This window comes from Gopherus flavomarginatus, chromosome 2 (assembly GCF_025201925.1).
Source record: "Gopherus flavomarginatus isolate rGopFla2 chromosome 2, rGopFla2.mat.asm, whole genome shotgun sequence".
NCBI classification, from domain to species: Eukaryota; Metazoa; Chordata; order Testudines; family Testudinidae; genus Gopherus; species Gopherus flavomarginatus.
This window is the reverse complement of record NC_066618.1, coordinates 14,184,025-14,209,760: the sequence shown is the minus strand read 5'-3', so window position 1 is coordinate 14,209,760 and position 25,736 is coordinate 14,184,025. Positions and strand designations below refer to the sequence as shown.

The window sequence follows — 25,736 nt, the reverse complement described above, 5'->3', positions numbered from 1 at the left end:
GTCTTTAACTTAGTCTAGAGCCTGATCCTGAGACGTGCCTTTCACTTTAGTGTGAGCTGTAGGCACTCAGAATTTCTTCGAATCAAGTGATTAGAATGTGCACTCCTTTGGGCATAGTCCATAGTGTCCTCTGTAGTGCTCATTAGATTATCTGTATTAAAACTTGTCATCAGTTATTTAACTGAGATATGTGGCAACTGCAATAAATCCAAAATGAACTGCATTGCGACACTCTTAACAAAATCAGGAGAATAGACAATGAAGAAAGTCTCATGATTTGTTGGTGCCTTTTTTTCCTTGGGTAATAATAGCAGTACAGCTTCCAGTGTCATTCTTGTCTCCTCATGGAGAATTAGCCTGTGCTGTTCTGAAGTGCTGAACCTTCCCTCGCTTGCCAATTAAAATATATATTGCTCATGAGAAAGTTTGCCATTAGAGTTGGGACAAATTGGTTAATTGAAATAAAACGTCTCCAAACAAAAGGGAATTAGGTTGAATATTTCCCCTAAATAAGCTACTTTCAGATTGGTGTCTGCTATTCAAAGGGAGCTAGCACATATTGTCTGAAATATTTACATAATTTACAAAGGAGTTAACTATTGCTTACATATAGTAAATTTAAAAAATAGAATATATCACAAACTTTCAAGTTACTCAGTTATAGATTAGCTAAATAAATCCTAACCTTTCATAATAGTTCTCTTTTTTTGCTTAAGGAAACACTTTTATTCAATGTCAGATATAACATTGCATGCTGTCAGACTTTAAAGCATCACACTATTCTTTGTATTGCAGTAGTGCCTAGAGACACCAGTCATAGACCAGAATCCCACTGTAGTAAGCACTGTACAAACACACAAACAAAAGACAGTACACGCCCCAAGGAGTTTACAATCTGAGTATAAGACTGAATATATGGATACAACAAACAGACAGGGGAAACAAAAGGGAACAGTAAGGCAAAACTGATTAGCATGAAAAGAAAAGTAATGATCACACTGTTTGCAATATTAGGGTTTTGGATTCAATTGAACCTCCGGTTTAATATGAAATGAAAATGGGTTTGGCAAGCCCAACTGCTTTAAAATGAAATACATTTTGCACCAGCTAACCCTTTGATGGTAATAGAGTAATTTAGTTACAAGTTTACTTATTTTTTAATATTCCAGCATGAAGCTACTAAAATTATGCAGGATGCCATTAATGAATTTAGTGGAACTCCAGAGGAAATCCGCATCACTGTTGCTAATGTAGATTTGGCTCTCAGTAAGGGGGAAGTGGAAATAGCGCTAAGCATGCTGAGAAATATCACCCCAAGCCAGCCATATTATACTGAGGTTAAAGAAAAGATGGCTCAGATATACCTTCAGATACGGAAGGATAAGAGACTATACATTGGATGTTATTGGTAATATTGTTTCAGATTAATTCTGTTAAAAATGTTTACATTTTCAAATATTTTATTTTAAAAAGATGATGGCTTTATATACAGAAAAAATGCTGACAATATAGAACAAAACCAATTTCAGAGCCTTTTGGAAGCATAGTCTAAGAGTTAAAGTACAGAACTGTGAATCCAGAAAACAGGGTCCATTTCCACAAGTCAGTTTTTTATTTCAGTGTTGTTTGTCATAAACATTCATATTTTTTTTAAGATAACAAGACCTCTAAGTATCTTGGAGGAAAGAGGAAAAATTAGAAACAGTTGAGAATCTTAAGGAAATACATTAATATTTAAAAATACCAAATGAACATTGTTATGATATAAAATATGATGCTAAACAGTTGGGGTCAGATTGTGCCACCTTTTTCATCCTGAGAACTGCCTTACTCTGCAGGTGGTACTACTGAAAACAAAAATCAATTTTTGGAGTAAGTTAGTACTCAGTGTGAGTATGGATGGCAGAATTTGCCACTTAATCACTAGCTAACAGTAAATATTTCCCCCAAAATTCGTTTTAAGGGTCAGATATTTCTATTTCAGAACTAGCATTTTCTTTATTGAAAGAGGCTTTCCATCTTCAGCTAAAGAAGACAAAAAAGTTCTTCTGTCATCAGAAACATAAAATACTGACTGATTTTGACGATTGGATAACTTTGGTTTTATGGGGAACAGAACTGAAGTGAGGAAGACTAAATGCCAGATTCTGTCACTCTCGCATGAAGTATGGCCTTCCTCCAAAATTAGACCACTCAGTCAGTAGGACTGCTTGCAGAGAGCTCAGTTATGTCTTTGCCATTAGCCCTGTGTTATGGGCAGTGCTTTGTTGTGTTGCCCCAGGAGCAGCTTGAGCAGGCAACAGTGATTTGCAGAGAGAGCATTCTGTATGGAGGCTGTACCCAATGCAGCATATGCTCCCTGAAGCATCAAGCACACCCACGGTGTTTGTCATGTTGGGAGAGCAGAGCTAAGGCTCTGACCTCTCTCTGCTCCCTCTGCCTCACCTGCATGGTTAGCCTGCATCACCTCCCATGCTAATAATGATGATTAAGCTAAATGGCAACAGAGGCAGGAGGGAGCATCATGCACTCCCTCATACCACCCATTGCCTGGGTCACAGTTTGGCTCAGAGTAAGATACTACTCAAAATGAGAAGAGGGGGCAGAATCTGAACCTACAAAAATAAAAGTAGACATCATGATTCTATGATTAAATGATTGTATATCCTGAGTCATAAATCATTAGTTTAACAGCTTTCTACTGTCACACAAATGGCAAAATCCTCAGTCCAGCACCTCTTATAACTGAAAGAGATTTTACATAATCATTGTAATGAATTTCCATACACATTAAAAGCATTCGAAAAATGCACTAAATGATGTTCAGAATATTATTTCTATATTGAGAACTGAACACTGGCATGTGGTTTCTCATTGATAATGTGAGTAATCCATGTAAACAGGGCACATACTATGTTTTCCCAGATGCACTAGCTTGCATCAGTGTATTGCATCTTGTCCTTGTTCAAGCATTTTGGGACAGTGACTATTGAAGTCATTGGAGCTACTCTGACTTACACCGGCTCAAGTCCTTGCTCTGTTTTTTTGAATGACAGAACTGACTTTATTTTCTTGAGGGTTCTTATATTTTTCTTACATTTCATGCATTAGATTTCAAAATTTGTCTCTTATTGTTTCTTGATTCATGTTGTTCTCACTTTTTTTTATAGCGAACTGTGTGAACAATTGCCAAGTCCTCATACTAGCCTTCTCTTGGGAGAGGCCTACATGAATATTCAAGAGGTTAGTATAAATGTGTTTAATAAATCTATAGTAATTCAAACAAAAATACATTTAACTGAAAAGCTGGATTTCAAAATTAATCAGTTAATAACTAGTGCTTATATAACATACAATAAATGTTGCTGACTCATTGACAAAAATATTCCTAACTGCTAATATTACACATAAAAAATAACCCCCACTTCTGTCACTTATTTTTAGCCAGAGAAAGCTTTGGAAGTATACGAAGCAGCTCAAAGAAAGAATCCTTTAGATGCAGCACTGGCCAGAAAAATTGGACAAGCATATGTGAAAACTCATCAATATAGCAAGGTCTTGAAACAAAGGATTTATTTTATTCATTGAACACTTAAATCATAAGAACAAAGAAACAAAGAGAAATAATGAAATTGAATAGACGACAGAAGTTATAAATGAATGTTTCATTTTGACCTACTGTAATTCTGTATTTGGGATATTCTATTGACATTTTTAAATTTCCTTGTAGGCTATTAATTATTATGAAGTAGCTCTAAAGATGAGTGAGCAGGACTTCTTGTGCCATGATCTTGCTGAACTCCTCCTCAAACTCAAGAAGTTTAACAAGGCAGAAAGCGTTCTGAATCAAGCTTTGGAGCATGACTCTGGTAGCATTATTCATCCTTTCTATTAATTTTGCTCTGTGTAGGATCAAAGCCTGTGAATCATTTACAATATATAACATGAATTTCTTCATAAATAAGTATTCTAGTTAATTATATTTCTAGACTAAGTACATTTACACAAGCTTCCAATAAATATTTAAATTGCCTTGCATGAGGGCACTTTCCCAGGTCTTGGTTTACACACTTGTGGGTGGCACAAAAATACTTAACTATGTACTCCAAATAGCAATTCAGTTCTTGTTTCTGATATGCAGAAAAATGTCAGACTAGAGCGATAACATATTACCATTTTTAATCTTTCAGTTAATAACTTGCCTTCCATGATGAAGGATGTGAAGAGCCTGCTTTTACTAGCAAAGGTTTACAAAAACCATAAAAAAGAAGAAATGATGGGAACTTTGAACAAGGTAATTCATGAGGTTATACAAGCCATATACAATGCTAGAGATCTTCCCTAATCATTTATCAGTAGAAATAGCTTAAGTTCTTTGAGTAGATGCAGCTGTATATCCCACTTAGGGTGCTGAAGCCACAGAATTTTGCCTAGCAGTACCTATAGAAGCGCAGTGCTCACTCCTTGTGCCTTTAGCCCCTCCCCTGGCTATATGAAGTGAGGGCACCACCCTGACCCCACCTCAGTTCCTTCTCACTGTCTGTGGCTGGACCTGGAGCTCTGTGTGATTTTTCACCTCACAATCCCTTCTCAGTTTCTGAGAGTCTTCTTTGTACATAGCTGTATAGTCAGTTAGTACCCTACCTAGTGTTAATATAGTTATTTGGCCTGTGTGATGCGCTCATCATGGTTGAAGTGCTACCTGTCTCATGAGCAGTCAGTCCCGATCAGTGGTCCCCACACAAGGTTCTTGCTCTGTTTGGGTGAGGTTCTTGTCAAGGAGCACTGTTTGGTTTGTAAATCATTCACAAAAAGGACTCAGGTGGCTAGAGACCTTTTGCCTGAGCAGCACCTCCTAAACAGGCCAGGAGGCCTGTTTTGGCACTGAGGCTTGCATCAGATCGGCGATCGCCTTTGGGCTTGGTGAGTGACGCTACTCCATGTTCTGGGGCTGGCATCTCTCTCAAGAGACGGAGAATCCATTTGCCCTCCTCAGGTGCTCCAAGGAAAAGGTCTGATAAAGCCAGTTGAGACCACTCCAGATCTTATGGAGACTCTTCCTCTTTATCTAAGAAGTATATGAACCAGTACCATGCTATTGCCAGCACACAGGATGGAACAGGTCCTTCGGACTGCTGCATGGTACCACATTAGAGACATGTGAGAGTCCATACCATTGATTCCACTTCCAGGCATGGGGATTCCGTTCAGTCCAATACTGACAATACCAATGCCAGCACTGTCTGTTTCCATGCTGGTGGCATACCAGGTGGCAGCAGATCTACTCTGCCTATAGGTTTCAGACTTCCCACTCATCCAGGATTTTGCTGAGGTTACAGCATCAGCAACCTTGTTGGAAGTGTCTGGGCATGTCACAGAGCCTCAGGGTACATCAGCAATGCAGCCTGGTCTCCCTTACCACAGACTGCAGAGTTGAGGCCAGTGTTGGACCCAGTACCAAGGACCTGCTTGGTACTGGTGCACTCTTCAGCACTGATGTTGTCTTAAGAACATAAGAACAGCCATACTGGGTCAGACCAAAGGTCAATCTAGCCCAGTATCCTGTCTTCAAGCAGTAGCCAATGCCAGGTTCCCCAGAGGGAATGAACAGAACAGGTAATCATCAAGTGATCCATCCCCTGATGCCCATTCCCAGCTTCTGGCAAACAGAGGGTAGGGACACCATCTCTGCCAATCCTGGCTGATAACATTTGATGGATCTGTCTTCCATGAATGTAACTAGTTCTCTTTTTTAACCCTGTTATAGTCTTGGCCTTCACAACATCCTCTGGCAAGGAGTTCCACAGGTTGACTGTGCGTTGTGTGAAAAAATACTTCCTTTTGTTTGTTTTAAACCTGCTGCCTATTAATTTGATTTGGTGGCCCTCAGTTCTTGTGTTGTGAGAAGGAGTAAATAACACTTCCTTATTTCCTTTCTCCACACCAGTCATGATTTTATAAACCTCTATCATATCCCCACTTAGTCATCTCTTTTCCACGCTGAAGAGTCCCAGTTTTATTAATCTCTCCTCATATGGCAGCCATTCCATACCCCAATAATTTTTGTTCCTCTTTTCTGAACCTTTTCCAATTCCAATACATCTTTTTTGAGATGGGGCGACCACATCTGCACGTAGTATTCAAGATGTGGGCGTACCATGGATTTATGTAGAGGCAATATAATATTTTCTTGTCTTATTATCTGTCCCTTTCTTAATGATTCCCACTATGTTGGGATTTAATCTATCCCTTTCTTAATAATTCTCCAACCTTCTGGTGTTATCAATTTGGCCTTCTATATCTCTTCCTCTTCATCCTGATCTCCCTATTCAGCGTTATGGTCAGATCTTGCATTCTGCCTTCGGTTCTCTCACTTTGTGGATGCTCCATGGTTAAATGCAGTGGAAAAACTATATTTTGAAGGCTGTTCGATGGGTTTTACTTTAAAATAGGAAACCCACTATCATATTGACCCATTTGGCTAAATGGGAATGTTTTCAGTGTGCTCATTGTCTGGCAGGGTTCAACCAATATTAACTGACATTCAGGACATCTTGGGAAACTTGTTGCACCTTCAAGCTTCCGGTCTTGCAGGGTCTTGCACTCAGTTTGAAGGTTCACCTGGCTAAGATTTTGGCATTTCATCTGCTCATCCAGGGGAGGTTGGTATTTTTGAATGCCATGGTAGCAAAGTTCTTGAAAAGAGTCTTTGTCTCAACACACCAGTGAGAGAACTGGTTCCTTTGTGAGATCTTAGTGTGATTTTAGCAGCTCTGATGGGACATCCATTCGAGTGTTTGACGTTTTTTTCTTTTCCTCTTCTATGTAAAAAGACTGCCTTCCTGCTGGCTTTAACATACAGTTGCAGGCTTTGATGGCAGAGCCTCCTTCTATGCAATTCTCTAAAGACAAAATGACCTTGTAGCCACACCCTAAGTTTTTGTCTGAAGTGATGTCTTAATTTCACCTCAGCCAGGTAGTGTATCTACCTGAGTTCTGTCGTAAGTCACATTCAGCCCTGAAGGAGGAACATCTTCATTCGCTGGATGTCTGGTGCTGCCTCGCCTTTTACCTGGACAGGACTAAACCATTTCGTACTTCACCTTGTCTGTCTGTGTTGTATGCAGACCGATGAAGGGACAGGCAGCCTCTTCTCAGACGGTCTCCAGGTGGATAACTTCCTGCATCAAGACTGCATATGAAATAGCATGAGCAATGCCCCTCAGGGGATACAAGCTCACTCTACATTGATGTGACAGTATTGGACATTTGAAGAGCCATCACTTAGTTATCTGTGCATACGTTTACCAAGCATTATGCCATTACTGCAGCATCCAGAGCAGATGTGAACTTTGGTAGAGCAGTTCTGCAGTTCTTGTTTAAGTAGACTCTGAGCTCCATCTCCTGTAGGTACTGCTTGTGAGTCACCTAAGTGGAATACATGACAAATCTACTCAAAGAAAAAGAAACGATTACTTACTGTAACTGTGGTTCTTCAACATGTGATGCAGACATGTATTTAGGGTGACCAGATGTCCCGATTTTATAGAGACAGTCCCGATTTTGGGGTCTTTTCCTTACATAGGCTCCTATTACCCCCGATCCCCTGTCCCGATTTTTCACACTTGCTGTCTGGTCACCCTATGTGTATTCCACAATCCAATCCATCTGAATCAGGGTCTATACTCTTGAAATTCGGAGCAAAGGAATTGAGGGGGTTGGGACTTGCCACCTCATATTGCCAGGGGAAGGACTATGGCCACAAGGCACAAGCGCTGTCTTCCTACAGGTACTGCTACGCAAACTTCTCTGGCTCCAGTGTGCAAGGCACATGCACATCTAAGTGGAATACACGTCTGCATCACATCTCAGAGAACCACAGTTACAGCAACTAATCATTTCTTCCAAGGTTGTTTTTTTTCCCCCAGAGACGTTGAACATTTGCAACTTCCATTGACTTTACCCAGAGTTGTAGTGCTCAGTTATTCTGAAAACCAGGCCCTCATTGTGTAGCTCAAATTATTCACTATACACTTCAGTAAATATGGAATTTTCCTATAGGCCTTCGATATATTCATTACCTCCTTTTTTGAGCCTTTTCCTAACTAGTATTTATGCTCTAATACCTCCCAGTTCTTAAGGATTCTACTATTACATCTTAGGTACGCAGGCAATTGTAATTTTATTGTCACAGGCGATGAGGGATGGAATACATTCCCCCTTGCCTACTCTGCCGTCTCTTAAACAACATAAGGTAATGGGGAAAATTCTTTGCTGGTATAACACAAACAGAGAATTTGGCCCAATATTTTTCCCCATTATCAGCCCCATATTGAAAATCTTTTCCCATAACCTGAGTTCTATATATGATTCCCTCTATTTGTCTTTTTTCTTTAGATGGTTTTATTTTATTGCTGTGTGCTTATAATATTTTAAAAAGTTATTGTGAATTATTAGGCAGTGCCCTGAGCACCTTGGCATGATCAGTGGGTCTAAAATTAATGGGGAATCTCCACTTATTCAGTGAATCCACGATAAAGAATCATCTCAGTTATCATTAAATTATATGTTCTTATGATATATTATGTTGAAGAAAAATGTTTCCATCAAATGTACAGCTAGAATTATTTGGTACTATAAGTATAGGCCTTTGGTAAAATTCACCCCTGTGCTGAGGGACAGCACAGGCCTATCCACCACTTAGATCCCACTGATTTTGTGCTGCCTTTCTAAACATGGATGAATTTCATCCCTTAAGAATATTCACCTGTTACATGGTAAAAGAGAAAATGCACCAAGCCATTGCCTACAGTAGTTAATTGTACGCATCGGAAAATGAAAAGTCTATAAGAAACAGAAGTAATTTAACCAACTAACAAAATCCAATATTACCAAATATTAAGATAACCTAATTACCTTAAAAAAAAAGTAGCTTCAGTGAATGAAATAAAAATTGGATTTACAATGTAACAAAAACCTTTTTGAAACATCTTAAGTAATTTAGCAAGTATAAATTTTAGACCTCCTGCTGTCCAACAAAATTATGAAAAACTTTTAAAAGAGTTACTCCATTACTGTTTGAGTTATAATTTCTCTTTGAATATTTGTTTATTCCATAAGGCCTGTGACATACAGTTGAGAATACTGAAGCGTGTTCCTCTGGAACAACCTGAATTGATCCCTTCTCAGAAGCAGTTGACGTCACTGATCTGTGTACAGTTTGCTGAGCAATACTTAATAGAGAAAGACTATGTACAAGCTGTTAAATGGTATAAAGATGCACTATGTTATACTCAGACAGATAGTAAAGTAAGTATTGTATTAAATCCAAGTCAGTATCTGTTCAACAATACTTTAAGTCCACATTAAGTTGAAAAAATAGTTATGTTAGCCACTTTGTTGTTTAAGGGGTATGATGAAAATATGTTTCAATATTTAGAATATAAAAAGTACTGTGAGTGAATTCTTAAACTTGCATTTCAGCAGAACAGCAACCAGAAAAAAACAAATACATGCAAGAAGAAAATATTGGTCCAGGCTCTTATTAGTGCTTTTTCATTTATTTATTTTATAAAATTCATCCAGTTACAAAAAAACATGGCGCATATGTACAATAAAAACAAACAAACAAAACAAACCAGTTGTTTTTTTAAGAGAAATTAAATGACAACCGCTACCTCCAGGAAAAAAAAAGCCCTTTCCTATTATACATTTTTCTTCTGAAACACATATTTCTATTAGCAGCAAAGAGAGGGTCCAGCCCCATAAGATTTACATGTGCAATACTCCCATTACAGTTTTGAGGGTTAGATTCTCAGGTTCACTAAGCAGTACAACATGGCCTTGAATATGATGATGAATTCCCTCTGTGCATGCAGAACCTCAATTGAAGTCCATGGGAATTTTGCCAAGTTAGATGCCAATGTTCCCTTTCTGCAAGAAGGGTGCAGTGATGAGCACAACTTTGGGATGCTGTACATGCTGAACTTCATAGTTTCATAGATTCCAGGGCCAGAAAGGACCACTGTTGTCATCTAGTCTGACCTCCTCTGTAACACAGACCGTAGAACTTCCCCACAATAATTCCTGTAGCAGATCTCTTAGGAAAAACATCCAGTCTTGTTTAAATATTGCCAGTGATAGAGAATCTACCATGACCTTTGGTAAACTATTCCAGTGATTAATTACTCACATTGTTAAAAATGTGTACCTTATTTCCAGTCTGAATTTGCCTAGCTTCAGCTTCCAACCATTGGATCATGTTAGACATTTCTCTGCTACATTGAAAAAAACAATTATCAAATGTTTGTACCCCATTTAGGTTCTTATAGACTGTAATCAAGTTACCTCTTAGCCTTCTTCCCTTTGTCACCCCTTCAACTGACTTCACTTGGAGCTGATGGCACTCAGGCATGTCACAGGATCAAGAATCTGCAACTTCCATTTAAATGAGAATAACATGCATGTTTTCCTGGAGTAAATCACACTCATTTTCAAAGGTTGCCTGGCATGTACTGTGACTTTGCCTCACATCAGCTGGAGCTGTTTACTTCTAAGAGAAATAATATTATTCCCGTCATTTGGGACAATTAAAACTAGACAAGACAAAGCACTGAAGACCATACTAGTGAATGGAGCATTCCGCTTTGTCAGGAGGATGGCATAAATGTTATTATGGGACAAATTTATCCCTGAGGTCACTTCACTGAAATCTTTCCATCTCTAATCTTTGATATAGGATTCTGAATCAAGAAAGAAAAGAAAATTACTCTTGATATCAATTACACTGATCACTGAAATATTTCCCTTCTTTAATTACTTGTCCTTATTCTCCCAGGTACTATTGCAGTTGGCTCGTCTTTATTTGAAACAAGGAGATATCGAGTCATGTGAACATCATTGTGCTCTGCTTCTTCAAGATGACAATTGCAATGAAATTGCAACAATGGTATAAATGGGTAATATTTAATCATCTATAGACCAGATTAAAGAATTTGTTTTTAGTGTTAAGGCTATTCTAAAGACATTCCTCTGTGTATTGGCCTAATATGTCTTATGTCCAAGAAGCTACACTGCAATTGATAGCAAAATAGGTTGAATCTACTAAGAAACTTTTTCCATAAGAATCAGAGGAAAGGAAGGTAAGGGGAAAGTGAAAGGCAAATGTATATCTCCCAAAAAGCATTCTGCATAAGAGCAGAAAAAATATTAAGCATATACTTACCTATGAGTAATGGCGAAGTGTTTTGTTTTCTTTTTTTGAGGGTAATCTCATACTTCTATCAGTTTAGCCCAGGGCAAAGTTTCTCTGATTTGCAGTTCAGTCCATGTTTCACATGGCACTAAGTGTCATGTCAGTGTTGTATTGCATATAAATAGGATATAGGGCTTGTTCACATTGTGGATGAATGTGCTATAGCAGATGTGATTTCTAAAGTGCACTAATGTGTTGCACATTAAGTGGCCCTACTGGTGCACACTAAAGGTTCCCTAGTGTGCTTTAATGTAGTACTGTTTCAAACAGCACTATGTTCCTGTGCACCAGCAGTGTCTAAACAGATCAATTAATGTGAGCACATTAGTGTGGCTGAGATACCACACCCTTGTAGAGCCCATTTCCCCTCCAGATAGACAAGACCTGAGTCAGTAGATGAAATGGGACACCTGAAAATGAGTTTGGATCCCCTCCAAAAGTACAGTTTACTACATGATAATTCTGTATGGTTATTATTACTTGTTTCATTATGTCTTTTAATCGCAATGTTGAAAGATACCCTTTGATATTATTCAAAATAACAGTTCAAGAAAAAACAAAGCCAGCTGCAAACACTCAGATAAACATTCACCCTCCTTCTACCCTTTTTCTTTCTACCTTTCCCCATCCCCTTCATTTTCAGCCGCCTTCAACTCTGCCAGCTTTACAGGTTTTCTCTGAATCTCAAAACTCTTGAATGTGGGATTCAGTCTAGAATAGCAGGGTATCCCTTAGTACTGAAGTGTATGTTTTAGCCATGTGATGGATCAATCAGTGTAGTAACTACTTGTACCAGGAATAACTCGCTTGAAGAATTCAGTCCCAACACAGGTACTGATCCCCTAAACACATACACATGTGAGTTACCTTAATGGAAGTTTTCTTTGAATTAAGTATAACAGTGAATAATACAGTAGTAAAGTAGCTATTGTGTTATTTATTTCAATATTAAATTCAGGTTTTTTTGTATTGGCTCCCATTACATTTATTACACTTCATTTAGTATGCTGAGGATTTTCATTGTGCCAATACCAAACTGCATGGTGGAAGCTGTCGCTGATAAAGCTGGAGATTTTGGCGGCTTGGGTGGGGACAGTCGGGCATTTGGGCTCCTGGAGAGGCAGCTTGGGGCAGTGGGATAAGAAAGGCCATACTGAGTCAGAGCCATGGTCCATCTAGCCCGGTATTCTGTCTTCTAACAATGGCCAGTGCTAGGAGCTTCAGAGAGAATAAATAGAACAGGGCAATTTCAAGTGATTCATCCCCAGTCAGCCAATCCCAGCTCGTGGAAGTCAGATGTTTAGGGACACCTGGAGCATGGGGTTATGTCCCTGACCTTCTTGGCTAATAGCTGTTAATGGACCTATCCTCAATTAATTTATCTAATTATTTTTGGTATCCAGTTATATTTTTGGCCTTCACAACATCTCATTGTGCAAGTTCCACAGGATGAATGTGTGTTGTTGTGTGAAGAAGTGCTTCCTTATATTTGTTTTAAACCTGCTACTTATTAATTTCATTGGGCGACCCCTGGTTCTTGTGTTCTGTGAAGTGGTAAATAACACTTCTCCATTCACTTTCTGTGCACCATTCATGATTTTATAGACCTCTGTCATATCTTCCCTTAGTTGTCTCTTTTCTAAACTGAACAGTTCCAGTCTTTTTAATCTCTCCTCATATGGAAGTTGTTCCGTACCCCTAATAATTTCTGTTGCCTCTCTCTGTACCTTTTCCAATTCTAATATATCTTTTTAGAGATGTGCAACCAGAACTGCATTCAGAATTCAAGGTTTGGGCATGCCATGTATTTATATAGTGGCATTGTGCTATTTTCTGTTTTATTATCTATTCCTTTCCTAATGGTTCCTAACATTGTGTTATTTGTTGTTGTTTTTTTGACTGCCACTGCATATTGAACAGATGTTTTCAGAGAACTGTCCATGATGACTCCAAGATCTCTTTCTTGAGTGGTAACAGCTAATTTAGACCCCATCATTTTGTATGTTTAGTAAGATTTTTTTCCCTCATGTGCATTACTTTGCACTTATCAACATTGAATTTCATCTGCCATTTTATTGCCCAGCCACCCAGTTTAATGAGCTCCCTCTGTGGCTCTTCACATTTAGCTTTGGACTTAACTATCTTGAGTAATTTTGTAACATCTGCAAATTTTGCCACCTCACTGTTCACCCCCTTTTCCAGATAATTTATGAATATGTTGAACAGTACAGGTCCCAGTAGAGATCCTTGGGAGACCCTGCTCTAATGATCTTTGCGTTCATTAAATAACAAACCAGTCAATGAGAAAGGAATAAAACTTTAATAAACTGGAGAGCATCTTTGGTGAACTGCTGCACACATCCATGCGATGTTCTAACCCCCTGCTTTCAGGGCACATCTCTAAATTCCAGAGCATTTCTAAATTATTATCTTCTACAAACATATCTCTATACCTGCTGTTTACCTCTCTCCACTGTGAAAACTGACCATTTATTCCTACCCTTTGTTTTCTATCTTTTAACCCGCGCTGATCCATGAGAGGATCTTTGCTCTTAACTATGACTGCTTAGTTTTCTTAAGCGCCATTGGTGAGGGATCTTATCAAAGGCTTTCTGAATGTCCAGGTTCACATGCTTGTAATAGTTCGGTGATGCATGATTTGCATTACAAAAGCTGTGTTGACTCTTCTCCAATATATGGTGTTCAACCATGTGTCTGATCATTTTGTTCTTTATTGTAGTTTCAACGAGTTTGCCTGGTACTTAAGTTAGGCTCAATGACCTATAATTGCTAGGATCGCCTCTCAAGCCTTTTTTTAAAAATCAGCATTATATAAGCTCTCTTTCAGTCATCTGGTACTGTGGCTGATTTAAGCAGTAGGTTACACACCACAGTTAGCAGATCTGAAATTTCATATTTGATAAGCAGCATGTCAGTACATATTTCTGCTAAAATGACCAGCAGCAAAATAACTAACAGCCTTGACAATGAAATGATCTTATTTATATTTCAGAGTTAACACAACCTATTTAAATGAAGGGAGCTGTTCACATCTCTCAAAACTAATGTTTCATGCTTGTCTGCAACTCAGAAAGGCAGCATTATATCAGTTTACACTTGGTTTGTTTTCTAAATTATTTCAGCAACCATAATTATTAGAAATTTTTTTAACTGAAAGCTTTGAATCTGGAGCATAATTCTTTAGCAAGGGGTGAATTCTATGGCAAATTGTACAGCTGCAGCATCACAGAATACACAGGGCCATCGAAGTACAAATGAGAGAATTGGGCCCAAATCCAACAAGAGGCAACATCTGGTCTTTACATTTGAGTGTCCATCTGAATAGTGCATAGTTATTTTATTGCATATTTCATATTTTCATTTAAAACATTGTTTAATGCTAGTTCATGCTCAGCTATTTTTAAACATATCCTTTTTTGGTTGTCAGGAATATTCTCAGAAGGGTAAAATAACTTTTACATTTCTGGTTCTTTTCAAGGAATTCAACTCAGGCACTTTTAATGTAGTTTTTTTCTGCTCTCTTAGATGATGGCAGACCTCATGTTTAGAAAACAGAAGTATGAACAAGCTATAAATCTTTACCAAAATGTTCTGGATAAAGCACCAGGTATCTACTATTAAATAAGCTGGAGTTTTTTCAGATTCACCCTATTTTTAAAAGACTAATTAATGAAAATATGTGACAACTCTGTTGTCTTAATTTCATCTACAAGACTTCCAAGTAGCATGTTTTATTTAGTACAAGGAGCTTCTATAGTCCCACAACACAAGGAACAAGATGAATGGGTCTGAAGCTTTGGGATGGAGACTTTGCCTTGGCACTTCAAAAAAACAGGAAAAGTTGGTGGGGACTGGGTTCTCTTGTGTGTCTTTCGAGCTCTGCCATTTTCCCTTTTGAAAGCCTTAGTCTCTTCTCAGCTTTGAATCCTCCAGGCATCATTGCAGTATCCTACTGATAGCTGCCTTTAACGAAATATGGCCTTTTTTCACATTTTAAACTAAAATGTAAGCTTAACATGAATTCAGAAGCCTGAGTTTTTTCAATATAAAGGTAAAGTTTACTTTCTTACTTCGTTACATTGTGTCATTTTAGATAATTTCTCAGTCATGGAAAGGTTAATAGATTTGCTAAGAAGAAGTGGTAAGCTTGATAAAGCTACATATTTCTTTGACATGGCTAAGAAAAAGTCAACTCGAGCACTCTTGGAGCCTGGTTATAACTACTGCAAAGGACTTTACTGCTGGTAATTTATACTGAGTAGTCTTTAGCAATGTTATAGATACCCTGACAAATAAGGCTATGCAACCCCTGTATAGCTTACGTGTGCTGTTTCAGGTTCATTTTGGGAACTGAGCCTTGCAATTTGGTTTGCAAGACCTTGAAGTGAACCAGCATCTCAGGTTTGCTGGGAAGTTGAAGTTCTAATACAAATTCAATTTTCTACTGGGCTCAAGGGTTTTTGTGGGAGAGGGCAATGTTAGAATAGAAGAAAGAAACTCAGGTAAATATAGGAAAGGGTGGTGTGTAAGAACCTGAATAGAATAAAACAAACTCAGTGGACTTGAATATATAAAACTCAGTACAAGAGAGTTGAAGTTTGATTGTAAATATTTCACGTGGCTCTAAAATCAAGGAGTGAAATCTGACCCCTTTGAAGTGAATGGCAGAAGTCCCATAGACTTCAATGAGGCCACGAATTAATCCAAGATATTTGGATATAATATGTTAAACTTCACGTTATGAGGGTCAAATAATGAAGAATAGTTTCTGCTTTATATAACACCTTTTTATTTGGGGATCTCAAAGCACTTTCCGAACATATGAGCCCCACAAAGCACCTCCGATAGATATTTTATCTGTTTCACAGATTGATAAATCAAAGCTGCAGTTAGCCTACCTTAATGAAGCCTTGAAGTCTGTCTCTGCTTGAAAATGTGACTCTAAAAATGGCATTGTGGGGTTCCATATATACTGTGTTTCAGTGATTCAAGTATCAAACTAGGACAAGTCAAAAGATGTTTTTCTACTAACTGTTAGCCCTGCAGATGTAATCTGGGATCTGACCAATCAAGCTGGGTTCTTTCCTTCTCATGAATAATAAAGGTTTCATAGGCCGAAATGTTCCTTGTTCACATCTGTGAAAATGTACGGTATTCAAATTATACCCTTAGTAATATGTGTGCATCCTGGTTATCAGAAGGGGTTTCCACAGGTGTAATAGATTGGAACTTAACAAATGAGTTTGTTGATGATGCACAAGTTGGAATATAATGCACAGCTCACTTACTCTTAGCTGTGATGGCTTTGCGATACTAAAAGGAAAAAAGGGATAAAAATATGTATTCTGTAGATATCATCTGTGCAGGATTTTCAGTTCCTGGGTCTTGGCTTCTTAACATGATTTTGGTGGAACTTAGCTACCTCTCAAGATTTTTTGACCATCATGGACAGCAGTAACAGGATAGGGCATGAGCCAGGCCCCCTACTAACTGTTGTGCACTACTCTCTCCCAAGTATAAACGCTGCCCACCAGTTATTCCAGTCAGCAGTCAGCAAAGGAAGTTCTGTTCTTTATTCTGTATAGATATTCATGCTGCACACTCATCATGGTAGTATCTGACCACCTTCCAGTAGTGCATAAATAAGGCTAAAATTTTGTCACAGATATTTTTAGAAACGTCATGGACTGGTCACAGGCAATAAAGAAAAAATCATGGAAGCCTGTGACCTGTCTGTGACTTTTACTAAAAATATCTATGACAAAATGGGGAGCTCAGCTGTGGGGTCCCCACCCCACAGTGGTTAGGCAGCTGCAGGGGCCCGCTTGGATCTTCAGGGCCCCCACCACCTGAGAGGGCTTGGAGCTCCAGAGTCCCACACCGCCTGTGGCATCCAGGGTAACCCTGCGGCAGCTGGGAGCTCTGGGGTCCTCCCACTGTGGACGGTAGGGGGACCCTGCAGCTCCCATCCGCTGGGGTCTGAGGTCACGCAGGTCACTGGAAGTCACAGATTCTGTGACTTCTGTGACCTCTGTGAAAAAATAGTGAAAAAATTGACCAACATCTGTAATGTATGGTTCATTCTCTCTCTAGGGAGAGAATTGTGTGCTCAGTGGAGTGTTTTCTTTTGTTAGATTTTTGTTTCTGGTATTTTTGTTTGTTCATTTTTAAGTGTACGTACTCTATGCTCCTTTCCAACCTCCAGCTTTCCAAGATTCCAGCAATGCTCACTGAGGCCCCAATTCAAGTATGCACCTCTATTCAGGAAAGCTTAAATCCCACTGAAGTCATTGAGATATATGCTTAAAGTTAAGCATATACTTAAGTGGTTTCCTGAAATTGAATGCATTTCAGCACATTCTTAAGTGCTTTCTTGAACTGGGGCTTGAGTATCTTTTAACTTCCCTTTCCTTCCCTTTCCTTTTCCTTCATGTTAGGTCTGGTACGGTTGCTATATAATTGAGGCCTTTGCCAGACTCTGATAATATTAGCAAAGAACAAAACCAAAACCACATTTAAATAATGTATTCATATAACACAGGCGTCTCAAACCCAATTTACATTAGGCCAGTGCCAGTCCTCAGATCCTCCCAGCGGACCAATAATGTCGCTCATGCTGCCCAAAACTCCATCCTGGCCAAAACTCCGCCCCACACCTGCCTAAGGCTCTGGGAGCGAGTTTGGATGAGGGAAGAGGTCTGGGGTAGGGGATTGGGGTGCAGGATCTAAGAGGGAGTTTAGGTGCAGAAGGGGTGAGTGGTTGGGCTCTGGAAGGGAATTTGGGTGGGGGAGGGGGTCTGGGGTGCAGGCTCTGAGATGGAGTTTGGGTGCTGGGTGCAGGCTCTGGGCTGGGGCAGAGGGTGGGGGTGCAGGAGGAGGGGGCGGGGTTTCAGGATCAGGGAGGGAGGAGGGGTGCAGGCTCTGGGAGGGAATTTGGAGGTGTGAGGGTGTGTGTTGGAAGGGGGAGGGGAAAGGCTCTGGGAGGGGGTCGGAGGGTGCAGCGCTTACCTGAGGCTCCTAGGCGGGGGGAAAGGGGGCTCTACACGCTGCTGCCCCCAGGCACCGCCCCCGCAGCTTCCCATTGGCCACAGGGGCACTCGGGGCAGGAGCAGCGTGTGGAGGTACATCCCTGCCCTGGGGCCACAGGGAGGGGCCGGAAAACACATGGAGCGAGCAGGCAGATGCCATTGTAAATTGCCTTGGGGGAGGGAGTGCCCAGGGGCAGCAAGTGGGGCCAAGGGAGAGACCCGGCCCCAAAACTGCTGGAGCCCCGTGGGCCACATTGGGGAGGTTTGTGGGCCGCAGATGGCCCACAGGCCAGGAGTTTGAGACCCCTGATACAACATTTTCTATTTATGTGGCTTTCTGTACAGTTAGTTTGATTTTACATTAATATATCAAAAAAAGACAAACAGATACAGGAAAACAGAAATATCATCCATAGAACAATAAGTAATAAGAATTAGTATACAATACAGTAAAAGAATCAATACACACAAGAATATCAGTACAATATAAAGTAAACTAAACAAGTATCTGGTGTAGATTATGCACTTTTTTATTCCTATTTTTCATAGAATCCATATGTACAAATGTTCTATACTTATAACAAATATTGCAAGATTTTTCCATGCTGACAGAGGCCTTTTCCATTAGTACTTTATGTATATCAATATGGAAATGTTATTGTTAAGATTGATGATCACCCTACACTCCTGCAACTGCATATTACATATTCTCTCCAAATAGGCACATGGGACAGCCCAATCAGGCACTGAAGTATTTCAACAAAGCTCGAAAGGACAGTGACTGGGGCCAGAGAGCCATCAACAGTATGATTCAGATCTGCCTAAATCCGGATAATGAGATAATAGGAGGAGAAGTGTTTGAAAGCCTCAGTGCAGAGGACAGGTAAAAGAGAAATCCAACACTTAATGGAAACAATTTGAAATAGAGAAACACAATGGAATATCACATTCATTTTCCATTATATGTCTCAGACTAACATAAAGCTCTGGTCATTTTTCCCCCTCTACATGTGTAAAAAGAGGCTAAACACAGCATTTCAGTTCAGCTGTGCCCGCTACGCTATATTCACTAACAGAAAATAGAAATGTTTGCCATATTTGTGAGTTTAAAAGAAAGGAGGCTAATTTAATACTTGTGGAAAGTACTGGACTGAGAGACCTGGAGGCTGAAGGCCTGTATTTGGACACAGAACAGATGCATGGGGATGGCAGTTTAAGGTGCTTCAGCTCTGGTCTGGAAGGGACAATGGTCTGTAATCTAATATGTGTGAGTTATGATGTATTTAGAAGAAGAAATGCAAATCTGCTCTGTTAAATATGGCGCTATTAGAATTAAAAGATATTGCTTTATCATTAGACAGGATTTGACACACTAGGAATCATCATGTATGATGTTTAATGATAATTTTAACAGTAATTTAAAAGAGAAGAGAGAATCTGAGCAACATGGGATACGCACAGCTGAGAAACTCCTTCAAGAGTTTTATCCTTACTCACAAGAGGGACAAAATCAGATGAAGATGTTACAGAACTGCTGTCTGTTGGCCACAAAAGACAAAATTCAGGTGGAGAAAGCCCTCAGTGTATTTATAGAAATGGCCCAATATGAGGTAAGAAAATTCTTCAATTCCTCTTAGGTTCCCTTCTGTTGTAAAATGCTAATAGATAATATTTTGTTTTTTACTAGGAATATTTTCAGTTGAGTAGCCACCCGTTTTCTCCTTAATTTTAAAATAAGCCTGTGAAATTAATTTAAGAGGCATAATAAGGTGTTACTGTTTCAATGTGTGTGTACTTTCTACATAGTCTGGAGATAAATCAGATCAAGTTATTCTTAATATTATTGTAACCCTTCTGCCCCTTTAGTTGGCAGCAACAAGGGCCGGGTTCAGTATCCAGGGGTTCCGTTTCAGTAACACAATGCATAACCGGCTCGAGCCCCCACCCAGTGACCTGGGACATTCACATACCACACCCCCCTGGGCGCCTCTAGGAGGCAATACTTCCCCTCTCGCAAGCACGGAGTCTGAGTGTAGCAAAATCTTTTTTAATAAAGGAAGGAATCAATGCGGCATCCCATTGGAGAAACACCACAAACAGGGTTATAACACAAACCATAAACAAAAACCCACCTCCAAGTACTTTTGGCACTGTCCTTTTTCCGCTTAGGGTTTTAAGTCCAATCACCCCAAAGTCCAACAACCCAAAAGTCTCTGGTCAATGCCACCCCAGAGTTCGAGAGTCTATCTGTAGAGGTCCCTCCCCCCAGCCTGGGTAGAAAGGGGCACCTTACGTGGTCCAGGGCCAACTGCCCTGCCTCTCCGTGGGTTCTGCTTCCGCCTTCTCCACGAACTGCTCCGCTTCACCAGCCGCTCCACTCTGCTCCTCCAGCCGTCCTCAGGAACTGCTCCGCTCCACCAGCTGCTCTGCTCCATGAGCTGCTCTGCAAAACTGCTCGGCTCCGCTCACTCTGTGGGCCGCTCCACCCGTCCCACAGCTACTCCGCTCTGCCAGCCGCTCTGCTGCCACCAGCTGTCCCGTGATCCGCTCCAGCCGTCCCCGCAACTGCTCCACTCCGCCAGCTGCTCTGTTCCACAGCATATCTTCAGGCTCCCCCACTAGCTAGTACAATGCTCAGTGCTCTCAGCTCAGTCATTTCAGCTTTTTTGTGATTTCAACTCTTAGTGATCTCAGCTCTTAGTGGGGGAGCCCCAGTGCAAGTGCACCATTAGCCCAAAGTGAGTTCAGCTCAGTAACCTGTAATTAAATTCTTGAGGGAAGAAAAAAATCAACTCTGACATTCCACAGTGGAGAGAGGAGGGGGTGCAACTGGTGCTTCTGGCTCCACAAGGAGACTGCACCACCAGGCACAGATACCTGTCCCCAGCCTCTCTACTTCACTGGGTTTTGGAACCCATGACCCTTGTCTAGCAAGTACCACCCAACTGAGGGTGAGTCATTTGTCACCAAGCAGTCCCACCGCTCAGCAATCTGGGATAGGGTAGGCGTGTCTATGCAAATAAACTCTCTGACATTCTTTCCACCAGATGTCAGGGTAGAGCTTATCCTGACTCTGCTTACATCCTTCCCCCAGCCAAGAATTTGTCGTCCCGACAAATCACATTCCCTACTATACCAACTTATTGGTCCCCTCCAAAAGGCATTAGATAGCCCACTTTAGCTTTCACAAACCTGTGTGCTAAATGTATAGGCTCCTCACTAATCACCCCAGGTGCATCGTAAGTTAACCGTTTCACTGGTCTTATTACCCTGTCTCGCCTATTAAGAATCTCTGTTGCTATGGTAGGGGGGACATCCTCTTGAGTGCCGGATGGGGAGGTTTCCTGTGAGTTCCCCTCAGATACTGGCATAGGCTCCTGCATTTCTAGTTCTAACAGTGGAGGGTCGCAGGTGCTCTGGACATCCTCCATCTGTATGTCTCCATTGTCCAATAGCCTGTGTAAGTCATTACACGGGGGTCCCACCAGTGGCTCAGGGATGTCAGGAATGGGCCTAAATACTTCTGCCATAGGGTTTAGGGCGGAAGAGGATGTGCTCTCTTCTGATTCAGCGGATCGAGACTGAAATCTTGTCTTCATCCCAGGATACACCATGGTTGTGTCTTCCTCCTCAGACTCACTGTCAGATGTGCCGAGTAGGGGTAGGTTAGCTGCAGGAGGCCGGCTGTCCACATTGGAAGGCGGCTTTGGTACAGCACCTTTGTTCTGCCCAGTTGCCCTGTTGTGGCCCACCTCATAAGGGCTGCTTACCAATTCTCCCACAGGGAGCAAAAGGTTTCTATGCACGGTTTTGGTCTGCCCTGGACCCTCTTCAGGTTTTATCTTGTAGACCGGCAGGTCTCCTAGCTTTTCCATCACTAAGTAAGGTATTGCCTTCCATCTGTCAGCTATCTTGTGTTTGCCAGCAATACCCAAATTTCTCAGTAGGACTCTGTCCCCTGGCTGGAGCTCTTGCAGACGTACCCTAGCATCATATCGATGTTTGTTGCGGCCTGCATTCTTCTGAGCTGCAGATGTAGCTAAGTGATAAGCATCCCGCAGCTTTTCTCGTAGACGGGATAGATATTGCTGGTGAGTTTCATAGCTATCTCCATCCTCGGATACACCAAAGCACAGGTCTATGGGTAATCTTGGTTCTCGCCCAAACATTAAGAGATATGGGGTGACTCCCGTAGCGTCGTTCTTTGTGGCGTTGTAGGCGTGCACTAGAAATGCGACATGTTGGCTCCAGGTTGCCTTCTGCTCTGGCCGCAAAGTCCCTAACATATCTAACAGGGTTCGGTTGAACCTCTCTGGCTGAGGGTCACCCTGTGGGTGATAAGGCGTTGTCCTTGACTTTTTAATTCCTGCTATCCTCAGCACCTCCTTCAGAAGGTGACTCTCAAAGTCTCGTCCCTGATCCGAGTGTATCCGGGCTGGGAATCCATAAACTGAGAAATATTTTTCCCACAGTACTCGAGCGACGGTAGTGGCCTTCTGATCACGTGTGGGATAGGCCTGCGCATATCGCGTGTAATGGTCGGTCACTACTAGGATGTTCCCAATATTCCTCTTGTCCACTTCTAAAGACAAGAAATCAATGCAAACCAGCTCCAGAGGTTTGTTGCTGGTGATGTTCTTCAGATATGCAGCCCTCGTGGGCAGAGTTTTCCTTTGCACACATCGCGCGCAGGTCTCACATTTCCGGCGAACATCTTCAGCCATCCGTGGCCAATAGAATCTACTGCGGATAAGTTCCAGGGTCCTCTCCATCCCTAAATGTCCAAAGTCATCATGCAGGGCCCTCATGGCCAGGGCTCTGTAATCTTTTGGCAGCACTAGTTGATTCCGTTGCTTTTGTAGAGGGTCTGTGGTCGTGCGGTGTAGCACTCCCTGAATCAGTTTTAGTTTGGTCCATTCTCTCAATAGTAGTTTGCCCTCTGGGGTAGGTGGGACAACCTCAGCTGGGCCTCGCCCCCCTCTTTTGGCAAGTAGTGTATCACGAATGTCAGCATCTTGTAGTTGGGCCTCTTGCCAGTCAGCCGTATTGAGCATGGGCAAGGGAGATTGGTCCAAAGCAATGTAGTTCACTGAAGCAGAAGGCACGCCTTCAGGGGGTAGGCCCAAAGCTTCAGCAACACATCCATGAAGGCTCTCATGGGCCTCCGGCTCTCGGCGACTCACACTGCAAATAGCTCTCACGCCATCCGTGGGTATCACAGCAACATCAGGTGCCTGCGGACGTCTGGACAAGGCATCTGCATCTACATTGCTCCTCCCTGATCGGTATTGAATGCTGAACTCATAGCTAGCCAAGGCGGCCACCCATCTCTGGCCTGTAGCATCCAATTTAGCACTTGTTAACACATAGGTCAGTGGGTTGTTGTCTGTCCACACCTGGAACTGAGCACCGTACAAGTAGTCTCGGAATTTCTCAGTGATGGCCCATTTCAAGGCCAAGAACTCCAGCTTGTGGATGGGGTAGCGAGTTTCACTGTCAGACAGTCCTCGGCTGGCAAAGGCTACCGGTTTGCGTTTGCCTTCCACTTCCTGATACAGTACTGCTCCCAGACCCTCCAAACTGGCATCAGTATGCAGGATAAACGGTTTGCTTGGGTCAGCAAAGACTAGGACGGGAGCATGAGTTAAGCGAGTAATGATTTCCCGAAAAGCTCTCTCACATCTTTCATCCCACCGCGGCCCAAATGGTTCGAAGGGGCCATAGTGTCTCTGCAAAGGCGGCTTTGGAGGCCTCCACTTATTCTGGGTCTTAGATTTGTTCTTGTTGGACTGGTATCCCCTGGTAAGATCATTCAGAGGTTTTACAATCGTAGCATAGTTCTTCACAAATCTGCGGTAGTAACCACTAAATCCAAGAAACGTCTTGAGTTCTCTGTAGTTAATGGGACGTGGCCAGGTAGTGAGTGCTTCTATTTTATCGGGGTCAGTACTCACACCCTCTTGGGACACGATGTGACCTACATACTTCACTGAGGTTTGGCAGAACTGGCATTTATCAATTGAAAGCTTCAAACCGTATGCCTCCAACCTGTCGAGCACTTTAAGAAGTCTTTCTTCATGTTCCTCCAGGGTTCTTCCAAACACAATCAGGTCATCCAAGTAAACTAACACCTGCAGTAAATTCATGTCTCCCACGACTTTTTCCATAAGACGTTGAAATGTGGCAGGTGCTCCAGAAATCCCTTGGGGCATGCGTTCGAACTGATAAAACCCTAATGGGCAGATGAAGGCTGTCTTCTCCTTATCTTCTTCACCCAGAGGGATCTGGTAGTATCCACTCCGAAGATCCAACACAGAGAACCACTGACTACCCAGCAAACAGTCCAAGGCATCTTGTACTCGAGGCATGGTGTACTGATCAACTGTAGTGCGCCTGTTTAGGGTGCGGTAGTCAATACACATCCGGATTTTTCCACTCTTCTTACGAACGACCACAATGGGTGAGGCATAGGGGCTTCGTGACTCTGTGATGATACCATTTGCGATCAGCTCTTGAAGATGATGGCGCACGTCTTCCATCTCAGAGAGGGCAATCCTCCTAGACCTCTCCCTGAAGGGTCGGGGATCTTGTAGCCTGATATGGTGTTCCACTCCCTTTGCACATCCCACGTCCCACTCATGTAGTGAGAACACCTTGGATCTCTCGCAAAGCTTCTTCCTCAGGCGATCCTTCCACTCCTCAGACAGCGGTGAGTCCCCGAAGTCAAACTTCGCAGGATCTATCATTGGAACTTCGGCTTCACACTGGGGTCTCACAACGCTTTCAGGCTCAAAAATGTCTGCAATCTTCTGCCCTGGTTTTACAAACACATCACGGCGTGTTTCATTAGCAACCAGTATCGTCACCTCCTCCTGGGCTTCAGCAGGTAATGTTATGACTCCGCTGAGAACCAGCACTCCTTCTGGGAGCCCTCCCTTGGTTGGCTGCTCTACCACAGCTAATGTTTCCTTACTGCCTTTTAGGCAGGTACTCCTGACAATCACCTCCTTTTCTGACATGGCAGGCACCACTAAAGGGACCGGGCCCGCATACCTCAGTGCTCCGACTGGCAAATCAGGCATCACTTTTCTCGTGTCCTCAATTTTTCTGTAAGCCTCGGCACAGTGTGTGTGTATCACCAAGGTATTCAGATATTGGTCTCCTGCTTGCTGTCTGCAGTAATCGGCCAGTATCCTAAAGAGGCTGGAGTTGGTCCCTATTAGCACAGACACATCAGAGGCTCCTTTGGGGTCAGGGCATATTAAAGCAGCAGTGTCCACCTCCTGTCTTACCCCAGCAATCTCTTCTGGGAATTCCAGGTGTACTATGACATAGCCCTGATAAGGGTATTCATCCATGCTGAGGCCACACAGACCAATGCCAGTCAGTGGCTGTATGGGCAGGTGCCTAAGCATCTGTTGGTAGAATGACTG

At 41.8% G+C, this 25,736-nt stretch overlaps 1 protein-coding gene across 1 annotated transcript in view; it reads left to right on the top strand.

Annotated features, from left to right (window-relative positions):
* Positions 1–25,736, top strand: part of TTC21A (tetratricopeptide repeat domain 21A) — a 73,353-nt gene that overhangs the window by 33,459 nt on the left and 14,158 nt on the right. The window contains exons 15-25 of the mRNA XM_050941526.1: positions 1,170–1,408; positions 3,171–3,243; positions 3,445–3,555; positions 3,731–3,869; positions 4,191–4,294; positions 9,121–9,309; positions 10,838–10,948; positions 14,801–14,882; positions 15,369–15,519; positions 19,025–19,186; positions 19,718–19,913. Of these exons, the coding sequence (XP_050797483.1) occupies positions 1,170–1,408; positions 3,171–3,243; positions 3,445–3,555; positions 3,731–3,869; positions 4,191–4,294; positions 9,121–9,309; positions 10,838–10,948; positions 14,801–14,882; positions 15,369–15,519; positions 19,025–19,186; positions 19,718–19,913 (1,557 nt within the window). The remainder of the gene's footprint in view (positions 1–1,169; positions 1,409–3,170; positions 3,244–3,444; positions 3,556–3,730; positions 3,870–4,190; positions 4,295–9,120; positions 9,310–10,837; positions 10,949–14,800; positions 14,883–15,368; positions 15,520–19,024; positions 19,187–19,717; positions 19,914–25,736) is intronic.